The 17,078-nt window shown below is 48.4% G+C and overlaps 1 protein-coding gene across 10 annotated transcripts in view; it reads left to right on the forward strand.

Annotated features, from left to right (window-relative positions):
• The window catches only part of TNIK (TRAF2 and NCK interacting kinase), a 154,192-nt gene extending 140,407 nt beyond the window's left edge, over positions 1 to 13,785 (forward strand). For 9 of the 10 annotated variants that reach the window (XM_027891330.1, XM_027891331.1, XM_027891332.1 and 6 more), the window contains 10 exons: positions 1,651 to 1,815; positions 4,653 to 4,767; positions 5,138 to 5,308; positions 5,593 to 5,736; positions 6,564 to 6,698; positions 6,961 to 7,061; positions 8,523 to 8,672; positions 9,607 to 9,766; positions 10,378 to 10,517; positions 12,234 to 13,785. In XM_027891330.1, coding sequence (XP_027747131.1) covers positions 1,651 to 1,815; positions 4,653 to 4,767; positions 5,138 to 5,308; positions 5,593 to 5,736; positions 6,564 to 6,698; positions 6,961 to 7,061; positions 8,523 to 8,672; positions 9,607 to 9,766; positions 10,378 to 10,517; positions 12,234 to 12,317 — 1,365 coding nt within the window. In that variant the 3' untranslated portion in view covers positions 12,318 to 13,785. The remainder of the gene's footprint in view (positions 1 to 1,650; positions 1,816 to 4,652; positions 4,768 to 5,137; positions 5,309 to 5,592; positions 5,737 to 6,563; positions 6,699 to 6,960; positions 7,062 to 8,522; positions 8,673 to 9,606; positions 9,767 to 10,377; positions 10,518 to 12,233) is intronic. The other variant, XM_027891338.1, reaches the window with a different exon arrangement.
• The last annotated feature ends 3,293 nt before the right edge of the window (positions 13,786 to 17,078 follow it).

Raw genomic sequence — 17,078 nt, forward strand, 5'->3', positions numbered from 1 at the left:
GAAGCTGTGGTGGGATCTGTCCTGATGGATGGTACTGCAGGAATGAGGCAACCTTTGTTGGCTGAGGAAGATGTCCCTCAGTGTTCCTCAGTTTCCCAGTTCCTGGAATGTTCTGGTGATGCTGCTGGAAACACAGATGGGTAGCAGATCTCCTGGTGAGAGGGCAGGAGGCCCTGGTGGTCAGTGAAGAGGGGAGTCGATCTCCTATGGCATATAAAGGAGGTGGATGGGAGAGGAGAAAGAGGGAGCGGAGTTTGGAGTCAGCAATTGTGAAGGAGAGATGTTTAGATCAAATGCAAACTAGACTTGAGCAGCATTTTAGTCCTTAGGTCCATTTATATAAAATATTCACATATGAAGAAAAAAGTGAATGCAACTTTGGAAAAAGGAAGGATTTAGTGAAAGGAAGGACAGCATGTTTGCAGCCTTTCTCCATCAGTTTTGGAGGTGAGCAGCAATGAACAGCCCACCTCATCCTTTGCTGGGGAGGAGCTGTTGAGAGCAGGGATCCCCACGGCTCTGCACATCCCTGTATCGGGGAGGGTGATGTGGCTGAGCAGGAGAACAAATCCCTCTTAACAGGGAGCCATTTCTGAAATGACTTTGTGTTCAGCATCACAGCAGTAAACCACGTGCTGTGCCAGCAAGGCTGTATGAGAAAACCAGGGGTGCAGAAGGGTTTAAGAGCCATGGGCAAGACAAGCAGCTGGAAAACCTCTTTTTGAGGAGAGAGCATGATAAGAAACCCAAACTGAAACCTTGTGCTGGGTGTTGACAGTTTTTTCCCCACCAAAGCCATCAGAGGATGGACTCCCTGAGGTCAGTGGGCTTTGGGCAAAGGGCTTTTCACTCCTTGTTGCGATGGCAGGGTGTGATTGAAGGTGCTGGAAATGAACAATCAAAGGATAAATGTTGTTAGGACTGGCCAGAAGCTCGGTGAGCCAATCCCAGCAAACAGGCAAATCCCTGTACCGATCTCACTGGTGTGCTCCAGGTGGGTGAGATTCATCAAAATGGCAGGATAAGTAAGGAAGGCAGAAAATTCCCAGCACCTGCCTTGCACGGGGAGGGGATGGAGCAGAAGAAGGAAACCCAGAGGAAACCCAAGGAACCTTGTGTGCAGAGCGAGCTGCCGGTTCTGTCACTTTTCCACCACTGCTGCCGCTGTTCACTGCTGGTTTGGGTTACAGAAACATGGGCGGGGCTGTGTTGGCATTTGCAGTCAGGCTACTTGCTGCCCTAGCTGTGCTGATCAAGGGCTCAGATTCTGCTGTCACTGATGGCCAATGGCCATGTGGGAGGAGAGCTGGCCATGGGGTTTGTGCCCATGGTGGCAAGCGCAGAATCTGCCCTACGTTCCTTGTCTCCCAACGACGGTGATTGGGCTTCTCTCGCTGTAACGTGGCTAATTACTCTGTATTGACTTTGTGATTAATCCTGTCTTTGTTTCTCCTGGAGCGGGGGGGTTGATTTGCTGCTTGCCAGACTGCATGGGGATGGAACAGAGAGGGTCCTTCTCCTGTGCTTGCTCTGGGAACTTGGGGACAGCCAACGACTTAGTTTTGTTTGGTTTTTTTTCTCTCTTCTTTTTTTCTTCCCTCCCCCCACCCTTCCCTTTCTCTTTCTTCCTCATGCCTTGTGTCTCTGCAGACCTCTGGTGAAAAAAAGCGTTCTGGCCACGCAGCCAGCAATGGCTTTGCAGGTCACATCAATCTGCCTGACCTGGTGCAGCAAAGCCACTCGCCGGCGGGCACGCCGACCGAGGCCCTGGGGCGAGTCTCCACGCATGCGCAGGACATGGACTCGGTGCCTGAAGTAGGTGGTGGGGGGAGGGAGCTCCTTCTTCTCCTTTGCATCGCATTAAACACATATTAACCTCTCTGCCCCACGGAAGGGGCTTTCCGGCTTTCTTGGCTCTTCCCTCTCTCCGTTTCTGGTCCTCGTGGGTGAGCGTAGTGGAAGCGCGAGGGAATCGGATGGGTCATTGCTCTCTGGGTCTGTGGCTGAGGGTAGAAATGTATGTTAGGTCTCTCAAACCCACCAGCTGGAATTTTGGTGGTGATGGTTTAAGTGCTGCCAACTGATGTGAAAGCCCTATTTTTATTTTTTTGTTTTACTCTTGGATATAAAAGGAAATTATGAGAGCCAGTGATGCCATTAATGTCAACTGGGCCCAGCTTCCTCCTGTGCAATCTCTGATAATTAACATGACTCAAAAGGTCAGCAAAAACCAAAGCCAACAAAATTCTGGGCAGTTCTTCAGAGTAGAAAAAATTCTGCACAACTTTAAAATCATATGTTTTGTGTCATGGATAAGTGTTTTTCCCTGGAAGGAGTTTAACAGGGACATGATTGAACATGAATGTTGTATGAGGTGTAAAAAGTCTCAGACAGTACAAGATGTGACAATAGACCAAGGGAATTGTTGTTCCCTGCTTACTGTCCCCAGCTTTGGCAATGAGGCACAGTTCTGTTTTCCCGTGAGAAATCAACCCATTTGGTGCTAAATAAGCTATTGTATTTAATGTTTTCATTTAATTTTGTGGATTACACATCAAAAGTTCTGCCATATTATGTACTCATGGTGTACTTTTACGAGCAGTATAAAAATAAAAATTATTTGGAATTGGGCATTGATGAAACGTAAGAACAGATGGTGCCTGACTTGACCTCACAATTTTTTTTCCATTTCCTCGTTAGTATGAAAAGCAGCAATGAGAGAGTTGATCCTGAAAGTAACACCTTCCACGGTCATCCTGGGACTGCTGAAATGCAGGCTGGGATTGGGTTTAAATTTACTCACTTAAAGAGTATCGACCAAAATGATCTTCTCCATTTCTAAAACTGCATTATAGGGCTGACTGAGCTGGGAGTGGGTGTGAGTGGAAACTTGGGGATTTGGTTCACGGGCTTCCAGGTGACTCATGGTGTTGTGAGCAAAAAGAAGGGAGCGAGCACAACCTCAGCCTGCAGCTTGCTGCTCTTTGTAAGCCACCAAGGAGGTTTATAGGCAGTGGAACAGGACCTGGAGGAAGAGGAAGTCTTAATGTTTAAATAGCAGACTTGGAAGTTATTAAAATGTCAGCTTCTGTGGAGAATGACTGAATCTGAGCAAGGAAAAATGCATTGAGATGAGGGGTTTCTTCATCATTCAGTTGCCGGAAAGCACTTGGCTCTCAGCTGGAAAGCATCCTTGTAAATACTGAATTTTTCTCCTCCTTGAATCGTTAGTGGTTTTGGAAATGACATCCAGCACGGGGGGGGGGGGGAAATGTGTACTTCTTGGATTTGAGAGAAGCACGAAGCAGCTCAAGCCTATCCTACATGTGCACACAGATGTGGATGAACTGTGTCTGTGGATGTGGTATCTGTGCCCGCAGCCTTCCCTGTCGACTCCTTCCACGGGTCTTGATCACCGTGTACTGTTTGGAAATCCATCCTGTTTCTATGGAAACAGCCAGACCGTCAGGGGAGGAGAGCTGGGAGGGAAGCGGGATGCGCAGCGTGGTTTTTGGCGTGGATGCCGTCCCCCAAAGCCTCAGGAAAGTCAGGAGACACGAGTGTGCTCCTACACCTGATGGGGTTTTGCCCCCAAATCTTTTTGTGGCCCACTGGAGGACAGGCACAGGCCCAGCCCAGTGGGGTTAGGGATGTGCCGGGGCAGTGGTGATCCCATGGCACATCAGCCTATGCCCAGTAACTGGGTGACATGAAAGCTGAGGAAGATTTATTTCATGAAGGGGCAACGTCCCAGGGAAGAAAAACGTGAGCAGTAGAGCTGCTGCAGAGTGACTTGGGGTTTGCTGCTGTAAATGGAGCTCATCCATAAAGCATGTCCTTGGTAAATGCTGGAGTGGGAAGGATAAGCTGCTCAACAGAGGGGGGAAATCACGTCACTTCAACTCCCAAGGCAAGGATTTCCTTTTGCTAGGAAGAAGGTCTTAGCCTCGTTTTCTGCCTTAACCAAGCAATGGTTTTAAAAAGAAAGCAACGTGATGTTGCAGTTTGTTCATCCCCAAATTCCCTCAGCAAAGCATTGGCTCTGACATTCCCTGCAATACCTTCAGGTTGAGATGTGTTAGCTTAGAAATGGCTCTTTCTGCAGTCCCACCTGAAATGCTGGGCAGTTTAAAACCATGTCAGCTGCCCTGTGCCAAGGTTTCCCATGGTCCCACCACCCTTGGCTGCACGGTGGGAAAAGGAAATACCCACCTGCCTGACATCCCAGAGCAGGTTTTAAGGCAGGTGTGTTGATCCAGACGAGTTATCAGCTGGACTTGATGATCTTAAAGGTCTGTTGCATCCTAAACAATTCTGTGATTCTCGATTGGTTTCTGCCTGTGGTGGCTTTTGCCTCTGGCCCTGCAGTTTCTCCCTAACCATTTTTGTGGCTGTGCTTCTGCCAGTGAGGAGAGAGCAGAGCCAGGCCCTCCTCCTCTCATTTTCTGTTGCTCACAGACACTCAGAAACCCAATTTAATGTTTTCTCTGATCAGTTAGACAGGTAGGAGGAGATGTTTATAGAGGGCTCAAAAAGGGCACCTTAGGGGCAGACACTGTGTGTGCTAATTACAAAGTCTTACATGTACACACACTCACAAAATTACTGTTATTTCTGTGCTCTGAGCTCTCTCTTCGCTGTTTATTTTCCAGTACGGGATGGGAAGCAGCACCAAAGCCTCTTTCACCCCGTTTGTGGACACCAGAGTGTATCAGACCTCACCTACTGATGAAGATGAAGATGAGGATGAGGAGTCATCTGCTGCTGGTAGGCCGATTTGAGAGAGGAGGGTCTTGTGGAAGGAATCGAGTTTGGGAGCCCAGATAACCCCACTGAACCTCTATCACCTTTCCCTCACTCCTGTCCAAACATGGCTCGTGTCTGCATCCTTGCCTTCTCCAGTTTCCATCCAACTTCTCCCCCACCAGTTAAATGCCACCAGAAAGGTCTGAGAGAAAACAGGAAGCAGCAGAAGTCCCCCCCTCCCATCTGCCTGGGCGAACTAATATCTTATAACACAGTGATGACTCCCCCATCAGGACATAAAACGAATATTGTCTTTCTATCCCCCCAAAAAAGAGGTGACAGAACAGTTAACCCATCCCCTCACCCCCGTCCTCTTGTGTTTCCTTGCCAGCCCTGTTCACCAGCGAGCTGCTCAGGCAGGAGCAGGCCAAGCTGAACGAAGCCCGCAAGATCTCGGTGGTGAACGTCAACCCCACCAACATCCGCCCCCACAGCGACACCCCGGAGATCCGCAAGTACAAGAAGCGCTTCAACTCGGAGATACTCTGTGCTGCTTTGTGGGGTAAGCCCTGAGCACGCCGTGTCCCCTCCCCCAGAGCCTGTGGCTGGTGGGGAAATGGGAATGTGTCATCACAGAGCCGAGCCCCTGCCTCTGGTTGGCCCTTCTCGGTCCCGGGCGAGGCTCATGTTCCTGAGTCCCTGTGTTGTAACCCTTTCCTGTTCCTGGGAGGATCTCAGCCTTAGCTGGGTCGGTCACACTCGTGGGGCAGCAGAGATGAGCTCGGGGTGCTGTCCTTGGGAGCAGCTGTAGCTCCTGGTGCCCATCGCCTGCTCTCTCCTCCTCAGGTGTGAACCTGCTGGTGGGCACGGAAAATGGCCTGATGCTGCTGGACCGAAGTGGGCAAGGGAAGGTCTACAACCTCATCAACAGGCGGCGATTCCAGCAGATGGACGTGCTCGAGGGCCTCAACGTCCTCGTGACAATATCAGGTGCTCCTCTCGTGCTCTCTCCCCAGCTCAGACAAAACCTGCCCCCCAGAGTCTGAGGGAAGCTCCCAGGGGAGCTGGAGGTGGTTTATTCCAGAATCAAATGAGTTGAATGGGGGGAGGACCAAACCCCAAGATGATGCCGAGTCCTGAGGACTTGTGGAAACCCCGTGGGCAGGACAGAGCCCTGGGTTTACGGTTTGGGTCCTGTCCCACGGGCTCGGTGTGAGCTGTGTCCTGTCCCTGCAGCAGGGGCTCTGCAGTAACAGGGAGGTTTGCAGGTGAATCACAGCCATCCAAGAGCAGGCAGACGTGCAGAAGTTTGGCAGCCCCTCAGCACTGCAGAGCCCAGCTCTGGGCTTGTTGGCGGGCAGTGGTGCCTGTTGCAGGCCAAGGAGCTCATGTCTCAGCTCCAGGGTGGAATCAATGCTGTATGAAGGAGAGAAGAGGAAAGAAACCAGGTAGCTGAGGGGTTGGATGAGCCTTGATCTGTAAGAAAGCTGGGGTCAGCACCCTGCTGTGCCCCACCATCTCACTGGGAACACTGATTTAAAGGAAAAGGAATAGGAATGTTTCCAGCCTGCAGGAAGCAAAAGCCTGGCTTTTCCAGTGTCCGCCTGCAGTCTGGGAGGCAGAGGCCTGGGCTTTGCTTTTCATATGTTTCTTCCCAAGGAAAACCTAATACAACAACTAAATTACTATTTTCAACTTCATCACGAAAAAAACCCTTGAATTTTATCATCTTGTGAGTGAAAAAAAAAGCAGTGAAACCTCAAGATTCCCCCTGCACACGGGCTCTGCTCTGACAGGGACGTTTCCTTTGCCAACAGGAAAGAAGAACAAGCTGCGTGTGTATTACCTGTCCTGGCTGAGAAACAGGATTTTACACAATGACCCTGAGGTGGAGAAGAAGCAGGGCTGGATCACAGTTGGGGACCTGGAAGGATGCATCCACTACAAAGTCGGTGAGTGGCCTCTCTGGAAATAAATGTCTGAAGAGGTGCATTTTTATTCTCTAGTTTTGGGTCTGGCCTGACAATTTAATCTTAAAAGTAGGAATAGACCATAGCCACAGATAAATTTGGAATTCATCTGTCTGTATTAGGTGGACACTCTACTTAATGAGAACCAACAGAGAGATGGCCTGAGAAGCAATTGCTGGAGATGAGTTATTTCTTTTTGGAAAGATAATGAATGTTTTTAAAATTGGTTTTCTTTTTATTTTAGTGAAATATGAAAGGATCAAGTTCTTGGTGATTGCCTTAAAGAACGCTGTAGAGATCTATGCCTGGGCTCCAAAACCATATCACAAGTTTATGGCATTTAAGGTATGTCTGTCTTTTAACCAGAATACACTCAGTTATTGTAAATACATGAGATTTCTGTACACTGCAGAGCAGCAAAGCCTCTTGCTTATGTAGCTGAGCTCCTCAGGATGCCTGGCAGGCACGAGAGATGGGATCCATGCTGGCTGAAGAGATTGGATACATTCTGATTATGGCCAACAATGAAGTGTTAATATTAGCTTATCCTGGCAGGCTTCGCTTGGGGGGTTTGCAGAAAGCTGATCAAATGCATATGAGTAAAATTGAGTTGGAGATTTTGATGGGTGTTTGTGATGGGGTTTTTTTGTGGACTTTTTAGGTTTGTTTTTTTTAACGTCTGACTAGTTTTTCACATGCAGGACAAAAATAGGTTGGCATGATTTTCAGTTTTTATTTTTGCAAGGTCCACTCTCCTTCTGCAATGTAGATTTTGTTCCAAGACAGAACACTCTTTCTCTCTCTTTTTTTTTCCCCTCCCTTTTCCTCAGTTTCCTCAGTTATACCTTTCCCCTCTGCAACCTGCCAAGGGATATTTTGTCCTTAGTCCTTCAGAGCACTTTTCATCCTAAGCTCTGTGCAGACACAAGTCACAGGGGGCAATGCCTTGTGGACATGTCCGTGCTGAGTAATCGCATTTTGCATCCTTCCAACACAAATGGGCTTATTCAGTATTAGGTCACATTTGCTTTTTCTGAACAAAAGCCAGAATAAATAGGCTCAGTGACATGGAGAGCTCAGCAGCATCAGAATAGCCTGGGATCCAGCCTCTATGGGCTCTGAGGATTCTGGCTGGTGCTCCTGGTGCTGCCTCTGCAGCCTGGGGGGATGAACATCCTTTCCTTGCCTTGTAGGCAGGGGTCTTTTGGAAGAGAGGGAAATACCACCCACAGATTTTCCCTGTCAGGAGTCAAAGTGGTCCTTGCACAGAGAGCCAGGAGCCTTTTGCTCTCTCTTGGGGGTGTTTCACCCTCCTGCTGAGCACCTAGAGTCATGGAGAGATACTCTGCCCTGGATCGATCTGCGTCTGGGAGCTGGTCCCAGCCTGCATCCAGCAGGGTAGATCAAGCAGAGGAAAGTAGGTCTTTGCTAAACTGACTCATTTCAGCAGCCCAAACCAGAGTGGTGATCCCCGCCAAGAGGGGAAGTGGGTGGTCACAGATCTCTGCTGACTGAACACACACTCACGTAAAATTGAGCGGTCGCTTTCCTTCAGAGACCAAATCCTTGTGCTGGCCCCGGGCTCCCGTGGGAAGGAGCTGTGCTTGGCAAGGGTGAGCTGGGATGGCTGGAGTGAGTGGGTAATACCCTCTGAGGCATCTGACACAGGAACAGAGAGGCAGGAGTATAAATAACCACATCCTTAGCAGGATGCACAGTCAAACATGATTTGGAAACCACATCAGGCTGCTGCTGCTGCGGGGATTGGTGGGTTTTCTGTGGCACTCACGGAAGGGATTATAAAAGTCTTTTGCAGATCTCCAGCACAAGCCCTTGCTCGTGGATCTCACTGTAGAAGAGGGTCAGAGGCTCAAGGTTATCTTTGGATCACACACTGGTTTCCATGTGATTGATGTGGATTCTGGGAACTCCTATGATATCTACATACCATCTCACGTGAGTACACGAGGGAGCGCTGCTGCCTGAGTAACGTGGGTCACCTGCAAGGTTTGGAGAGGCTCTTGGTGGCTCAGAAATGGTGGCCAGCGATGGGTGTGACATCCTCCAGTGCTGTCCTCAGTGATACTGACTTGAAGAGGACTTGGAACTATCACATACTTCATATTGATTATTTGCATGGGCTATTTCTCATTCCCAAGCTGTCAGGTTTAAGGTTGCCATGTCCCACAGAAAGGAGAATCTATGCACTGCATGGAGCAATAATGGAGTTTTCTGTAGGATTTTCTTGTTGGCTTATTCAAGCTGTATCCATGCTGTTGGCCCAGGATTAACAATTGTAGGAGAAACTGTGTCACTAAAGAAATCCAGGAACTGCTGAATCTGATCCAAGCATCAGATCCTCCTCTATGAGATCTGGCAAAAGCATAGGGAGAAATACCAGGGTTGTTTGGGATGGTGTTGTGTTGTCTTAGCTGTGGAAGGGCAGACATGGGTGGAAAGTTACTGTAGCTGCCCTTGAGACACTGATTGCTAAAAAATAGGAGTATTTCCTCCCTAAGGCTGCCTGTAAAATTCTGGCTTTATTTACCTTGATTTGAACAGGAGATGGATTCATTGACTCAGTCACTCATTTGTGTTCCAGCCAAGTGTCAGCCATCAGTCTTGGGGGCGTATATGTTGTGATCTGTCTGTAATTACTGAACCTGTTTATCCTTGCCATGTCAGACAGCTCTGATGGTAGGGTAAACATGATAGCTTATTCCCCTCCAAGCTTATCTCTGAAAGCCAGTGCCTGTTCGGTGAATGGAGGGAGGGGCTTTGTTCTCAAGTTGGTTTGAGCTTTTTTTTCCCCAAGGCTCTTGCTCCCTTCCCCCTCCCCCTCTTGTCCATTCCGTGTAATTCTGACTTCCAGGGTTTGTTTTGCCTGCAGATTCAGGGCAATATTACTCCTCACGCCATTGTCATCCTGCCTAAAACGGACGGGATGGAGATGCTCGTGTGCTACGAGGATGAAGGTGTCTACGTGAACACCTACGGACGGATAACTAAAGATGTGGTGCTCCAGTGGGGAGAAATGCCTACTTCTGTGGGTAGGTCAACCCTTCCTCTTCACCTGCTTAAAATAAGTACAAGTGGCAAGTACAATGAGGAGTCGAGAATGCTGAGACGGAGTCATTTGGGCTTTTGCTTATCAAAGGAGATTTCCCTCCGCCAGCTGTGAGATGCAGTTGCTTAATTTCTACAGTTTGATCCTCCATAATAAAAGCAAGGGACTGCTTGAAGATTTGAGCTCTGGTTTGTCTTGAGTATGAGATGAGGATAAGATAATACAAGCTGTTGCACTGGTGGGATACTGTGTTGAGTGGAAGAGGGGTTGGATGTGGAGCTGGGAGCACTTGGGTTGCTCTTCTGGCTCTGCTGTTGCCCAGCTCCACAGCCCATGGAGGCAAACCACTGCCCAGCTCCTCGCTTCCTGAAATTGGAAGAAGTGATGCTTCTTCTGCTTAAATTGCTCAGCAGTTTCTGGATGAAAAGTGCCCTGAGAAGGCTGCTGTCCCTCTGGGCACCCGCCCGGCCGTCAGAGCCCTGCCGTTGATCCACATAGGCTTTGAGTAACAGCTGATGAGAGCTTTTCTGCCCATTGCATAAATATTTAACCCAACACAAGTTGTAACACCTGCCAAACGCTTCCTTTTGACAGCCTACATTCATTCCAATCAAATAATGGGCTGGGGAGAGAAAGCTATTGAGATCCGGTCAGTGGAGACGGGACATTTGGATGGAGTGTTTATGCACAAGCGAGCTCAAAGGTTAAAGTTTCTATGTGAAAGAAATGATAAGGTAAGTCCACTTCAAAGCTTGTATCCGTGCTTTAAGCTGCAGGGTGCTTTTAGACTTTTAAGTCCCATTTATCTTGAGGTTAATAATTAGTCTGAAGGTCCTGTTTAATAAGCAGTGCCCATAAACCTGCTCCCAGTTTATTTTCTCCAGTGGATGGAGACCTCGGCCTGCAAAATCTCTTCTTCCTCTAGCTGAGATCTGCATTCCCTTGGCTTGACTTTCTCCCAGTTCTTTCACCTGAACATTAAACTGAGGCTGCCAAGTAAACTCTAGAAGTTGAGAAATGGCAGCAGTGAGTGAGGGTGTGTAAGTGACCCCGATTTGAATTCTGATGCAGAAACATTTTGATGCATCCTGAGTTATTTTCTCCGTGGAGCCTCATGTTTTTCTGTGGACAGCACTGATAAATACTGCTCTGGAGAGCCACCAGAGTTGCCTGGCTGTCATGGCAAGATGACCCTTGCCATGGGTGTTGCAAGGGGGGCATGAGGAGAAATTGCTGGAGGAAAAGGCATATTTGCATGGAAGAGATGGTTGAATGCCAAGGTCTGATTCTGCTGGTGGTGTTCCCTCATCTCACAGGGTTTCGCCGAGATAAATCAGGATCACGCAGCAGGGAGATCTTTCATAATGAACATGATCACGAAAGCAGTGAAGAAACCGATTGCTCTGTCCCCAGAGCAGGGTTTAATAATGTGCAGTAAATTAGGTTTGAGGCCACAAACAGCTGCTCATTATTTGAGCACTGCCCTACCTGTGTCGTGGAGTTACACCGGAACTCTGCAGGAAAATGTATCCTAACCTTGCAGCTGAGCGTGTCAAGCTGCTCAAGAAGCTGAATTTAAATTTAATTAAGGTGCAATTTAATTCTAAGAAATCTAGAAAAAAAAAAAAACACCTGGGTCTTTCTAAAATACTGGAACCAGCTGATCACTGATGGGTTTGAACTACTAAAACCAGATGTTTGTCTTTCTGGAGAACTGATTAAACTGGTAAGATTAAGAAATTTTTAATTTTAAAAAGGACAGAGGCTTCAGATTGTCCCCTTCAGTATTTGCAAATTACAGCTTCTTATTTTTTAAGACTCCCCTTGGGATCAGATATTGGTGGATCCTGGCAGAAGCACCAAAACCCATGTTCTCCATACAGAGTCTTGATACATTTCTGTGCCTTGAACATAATGGAGGGAAGTCATTTTCCTGAGCTTTACTTTCAGGAACAGCTGAAATACCAGGACTGACTTTTCTGAAGAAAACCATTTCAAACCGGGGCAGGTGTCGATCCAGATGGTGAACATTTAGCAAGATCCAGACCAGTTTTAATTATTTTGTATAATAAATGGTGCTGTGGCAGTAAAACATCCCATTTTTGTGGATAAACTTGGTATTTTTAAGGTGTTCTAAACTTTGCTCTTTTTTGTAGTTATGGAGAGGGAGGTTTATTTACTGCATTTACTAATAGATGGTTCAGTTTGATCCCACTCTGCATGGCTTAACTCCAGCCCTTCAATTCTATGGACGCTGGAGAACCAGGCAATGGGTCTGTGTAAAATTTGTGCTGTCAACTGGAGAAAAGGAGCAGGGAGGGGAGTTTAGGCAGAGGAAACGATTGGGGGGCAGCTCCTGCTTTCCTCACTCACTGAGTCAGTAGACTTTTAAAATAATAATAAAAATAATAATTATTATTATTATTATTATTTTTTCCCCTTCTAAACAGGTATTTTTTGCATCGGTGAGATCCGGAGGAAGCAGCCAAGTGTTTTTCATGACCCTCAACAGAAACTCCATGATGAACTGGTAACAGAGGAGCACTTGGCACTCACCGCCATGGCATTATTTCTAATTTAAAGGACATTAAACACGTGGACTAACACTGTAGAGGCAGGTGTGGAGGGCGCCGAGGAACCCCCCTCCCCACACTCCCCCGGCACCGCCAGCCCCGGGGCAGGGACTGCGGCCAGGGATGGACTTTCACGCTTGGACCACCCGAGGTCTCCTGATTACGCTGTGTTATAGTGGGTTATAAGTTTTCCTTTATTTTCTTTTATTTTATTTTTTAGTTTTATTTTTTTTCCTTGTCCCCTACTTTGTAAGAACGGGGAGAGAAAACAGTGTCAAAAAGTCTGTTTTTAATTCTGTCTGCCTGCTAGCATCAAATATATAGTATGTTGTAAAGTTACCAATTAAATCTGGTGAGAGACAGCACAATAAATGTACCTTTTATCTTTGTGATGAAGGCCATAACCATATAGCTGGGTAATTTTAGAAATCTTTTGCCTTCACCAACATTTACATGTTGCTTTTGGCAGCAACGGCTTAACGGATTTTTAAAGAAGAGAAAAAGTAATAGGTTTTTTTCCCCTCTTTTGGGAAATGGATTTTAAATGGCTAAACTACTAGCCTTAGACTAATAAAAATCAGCTACCATTTTTGTCAAGTCTGTCAATCCATATTTCTATATGGATCTTCACATAATGGTGTGTCTTGATAGGGACAGAGGTGCCATTTCTTGTTGCTCCGGAGGTGCCCTCCTGCCCCGGGGCTTGGCCGCGGGCGCCGGGACGGGGGGATCGGAGGAGGAGAGGACGGCGGAGCGGTCGGAGGAGCCCCGTGCTCGCCCCCGAGGTGGGATTTGTGGCCACCAATGGCTCCCGGGATGCCGTGGGCATCGGAGCCCGATGCTCGTGCCCCCTGAGCCCGGAGCCGGGCGCTGGCGTGCGGGAGCAGCCGGCACAGGGGTGGGGACCACGAAACAAGCTGCCTGTCCCCCCCACGTTGCTGGATTGGGCTTGTAAAGAGCTTAAAAAAAATATATATATGTGTGGTTTCTTCGGCCAAGGGTCTGAATCTACTTGTTTTCCACCCCCTCCACTCCCTAGGAATTACCCAACATACAGTGAAAAGACAACATCTGTGCCGAACCGTGTGTGTGTGTTTAGTTCAGGTTGAATCGTGTCCTTATAAACTCTGCTCAGTTGATTTCCGTTCTCGGTGCGTATCTGGGGTTTTCTTTCTCAGTAGCTGCAAGCATGGCCGCCTGTGGTGTTGGGGTGTCGCATAACAAGGTCTGTGTTGCTGGTTTTAACCTACCTCGTTTCGGTTGGGGTTTTTTGGTTTTTTTTTTTTGGTTTGGTTTCGTTTGGTTTGGTTTTTTTTTTCTGTTCCGCTGTCGATCACAGCGCTGTTACCTCCAGCGACATATAGAGAGCTTAACTGGCAATCTTGGTGTACTCAGTAACGATGGCTTTATTAAAAAATGATTAAATCAACAGGACTTGGTCAAACTTGAATCTTTATCGAGGGTGAGAGGCAATGCGGGGCAGCGGGGATGGGGTGGGATGGGATGGGCCACCCTCACCTGAAGCATCCCATGGGAAGGGTGTCACAGTTTGGTATTGCAGGGATTGCTGGCAGTGGGACTTGCAGCAGGATATGGAGCCCAGGGGAGCACAGGTGGGATGTGCTTTGTGGGTGCCTTCTTCAGGCACCCTCCTACTGGGCCAGTGCAGCCTGCAGAGTGTAGGGATGGCCACAGGACCACGATACTGGTATTTAAACCCCATGCAAGTCCCAGCAGGGACACTGATTGCCACCAGCTCTTTATATTTTCATTGTGGTTAAAATATAAATCAAATAAAGCCCAGAGCTTTTATTATGTTGCAAACTGATAAATAGTTTGGGGGGGGGGGGTTTTGGTCTCTCTTTAAGCAACTAATAAACAGCCTTGGATGATTATTTTTTTATTGTTTTATTGTAGGGTTTTGGGTACAGTGATGAAATAGAAGGAAGTCATTGTGTTTAAACATAAGGTAGTTTGTGAATGTATTTTTTTAAATCTTAGAATAATCTGAAACAAAAAATCACGAGAAACCAGTATTACCACAGTGTTGTCTACGGTGTGTGTGTATGGAGATACCACAGAGCAAACGTTTTTCTGGTGCCAACCACAATAAAACACAAAAAACTTCACCATTAAACCATGCCTTTTATGTTTGGGTAAATAAAACCCGGGGTGTTGGAGGACACGGAGGTAAAGGGGGTTTTCAGGGTTCCCAGTCAGGATGTTCTTTGCCTGGGGACTCTCAGGAGAGCAGCTTCTGGAGCAGGAAGATTGCAGGGAGATGGGACATGGGGTTCCTTTTGAAACCCTGTTTCTGGGAGTTTTCACCCGAGAAAGGAAATTTATGCATTCAGCTGAGCAGCGCTGCGGGAGGAAAAAGCAGTAATGCCTGTGCATGCAGGAGTCACCTGAGCCTGTTGCAGATTCAGTTATTTACAAAGTTGCTGTGAAATGTTGCATGAACTTCAGGGACGAGTCCTGGCAAATGGAAGAAAAGCCTCAAGAGCTGACACGAGGCTGTGTGAGGCCCCTGGAGACCCCCAAGCACCCCAGGGAGGTGCTGGGTACCAAACCCTGGTGAAGGATGCTCAAAGGTAAGGCTGTAGCAGCTACTTGTGGGAACTGGAGGTTTTCAGACCTGTTTCAGAATTATAATCAAATGGGGGTTTTCTGGTGGTGGGATGGTTTGGAAGTTGATAGTATGTTTTTTGCGACATCTTTGTGGCAGAAGGGGGATGCTCAAGGTGACCCTGGCCCTGGCCCCAGAGCTGGTCTGGTTGCTGGAAATGGTTGAAGTAGCTGTGCTGCAGTTCCTTGTCTCAACATGAGCCCACGTCAGGTCCTTTCCTGCTCAGGCAGTGATTTGATGCTGCGTTACTGGGGCCAGTGTGAGCATCGTGTCAGCCAGCAGTGACTGAACCTGCCTGTTCCCGAAGGTGTGAGGGGAACCTCCACTCCATACCCTGCCTGTGTCCAGGACAAGCCACCCACCAGGGCACAGCTCCTCGGAGGAGATGCAGCAGAGATGCTCTCAGCAGTAAGGATGTGGTTCCGGGTGTAGGTTGCCTGTCACAGCCACCACTGCCCTGCAGTGTCCATGTCCTTCCCCTGCTTCCCTGCAGAGCTGCCACTTCCCACTTCCCACCCAGGCTGCAGAACAGCTTTGCTGGGTGTGCTTCCCAGTTTTTCTGTCCTGGGAGATGCTGTACCACCCAGAGCTGGGGGGTGGGAAAGGGCCCGTTAACCTCCCCTGTTTTAATGCCACCTGATTTTGCTGGGAGGGGACAAGGCCACCGCTCTGGCATCTTTACAGCGGTGCTGTAAATGCACCAAATTCTCTCTCCTAAATGTGTTTTATCAGCCTGAAGCCACCACCCACTGAGTGGCCCCAGCACAAGTGCCTGCCCTGGATGTTGTGCCAGCTGAGGTGCTGCATCAGTCTGGTCTTACCTGGAGAGCCAGAGATTTATGGACTCAATCCTCCTTCTTTTCTTTCTGTTTTGTTTTGGCATATTTTTAATTTTTTTTTTTTTTTTTGCATCAGGACTACCTCTGAGTGACCCAGAGGCAGTAAAATAGGTGTGCCAATTATCCTGGCCACAGAGAAAGCCTCACCGTCCTGGAATCTTTAAATTCCTTCCACTGAGGTGACAAGCACGTTCAGCTGCTCAAAAGCAAAGCCCAACCATAAACTTTAGCCCATTGCTTTTATCACAGAGCATTAGATTATCAGCAACACCAATTACAGTGAACACAACAGAGAGTAGGCAATAAGCTGGCAATTCTGCCTAACCAACATTATACACAGTTCTTACACTTTATTATTTAAGTAAAGCAATGAGCAGTAATGCAGACACTGTTGTTTTCCAATCACTTAACCACTGCCTGGCCAGGATCACCAGTTGTGGGCCAGGCTGGTGAACTCTGAGCTGTGCTGTGCTGCTCTCTGCACCCTCAGGGCTCAACCTGTGTGGTCACAGGTGACCTTGTGACCTTGTGTGGTCACAACCGGCTGTCAGACATGCAAGAGATTTGCAGGGCTGGTCATTCATCCTGGTGGAGCCTGGCCCGGTGCTCTATCCTGTAGGAATGTTGTTGTTCTGTTTTCCAAGCTATCAGTCAGCCCCTTTGGCAAGTGGCCACGGTGGGAGGCAGATTTACACACGGCCCTTTTCCACCTGTGAGCCTCAGGACGAGCCTCGAGCTAATCGGCACATCCACATCCAGCCCCCTGTTCAGAAAAGCACAGGGCCTGGAGTCCTGGTGCCACTGAGAGCTAAATATGTGCTTGAATTGCCCAGAGCCAGGCCGTGGAATAGTGTGTCACAGCCCAGCTGGCATCAGCTCACAGGGAGAGGCGGCTCAGAGCATCCAGCCTGGCAGGGAGCAAAAGGGGGGGTGGGAGAACCCCGGGATAACTTCATGCCTTTTGCCAGCAGATCTGGTCGAGGGATACACGTGACTGTGGGGCTTCCAGCTTTTGGCATCCGAAGTTTCCATGGAAGTCGCCAGGCCGCTCCTGGGGAGGTGACTGATGCTCATCCACACCATCCCACCACTGCCCCTGCTGCTCCACGCCCTCCCCTGGGAAATGGAATCACAGGAGGATTCAGCTGTGGAAGCAGCAGCGGGGAAGACACGGAAAGGCCACCCTGCTCTCTCATTTCAGTTGTGGATGGCCTTTTACCCCTCTAATTCTGGTAGGCTGGGAAGAGTCAGGGG

Source organism: Empidonax traillii, unplaced genomic scaffold, assembly GCF_003031625.1.
Source record: "Empidonax traillii isolate 1590-97213 ecotype Southwest subspecies unplaced genomic scaffold, ASM303162v1 scaffold319:size813200, whole genome shotgun sequence".
NCBI classification, from domain to species: Eukaryota; Metazoa; Chordata; class Aves; order Passeriformes; family Tyrannidae; genus Empidonax; species Empidonax traillii.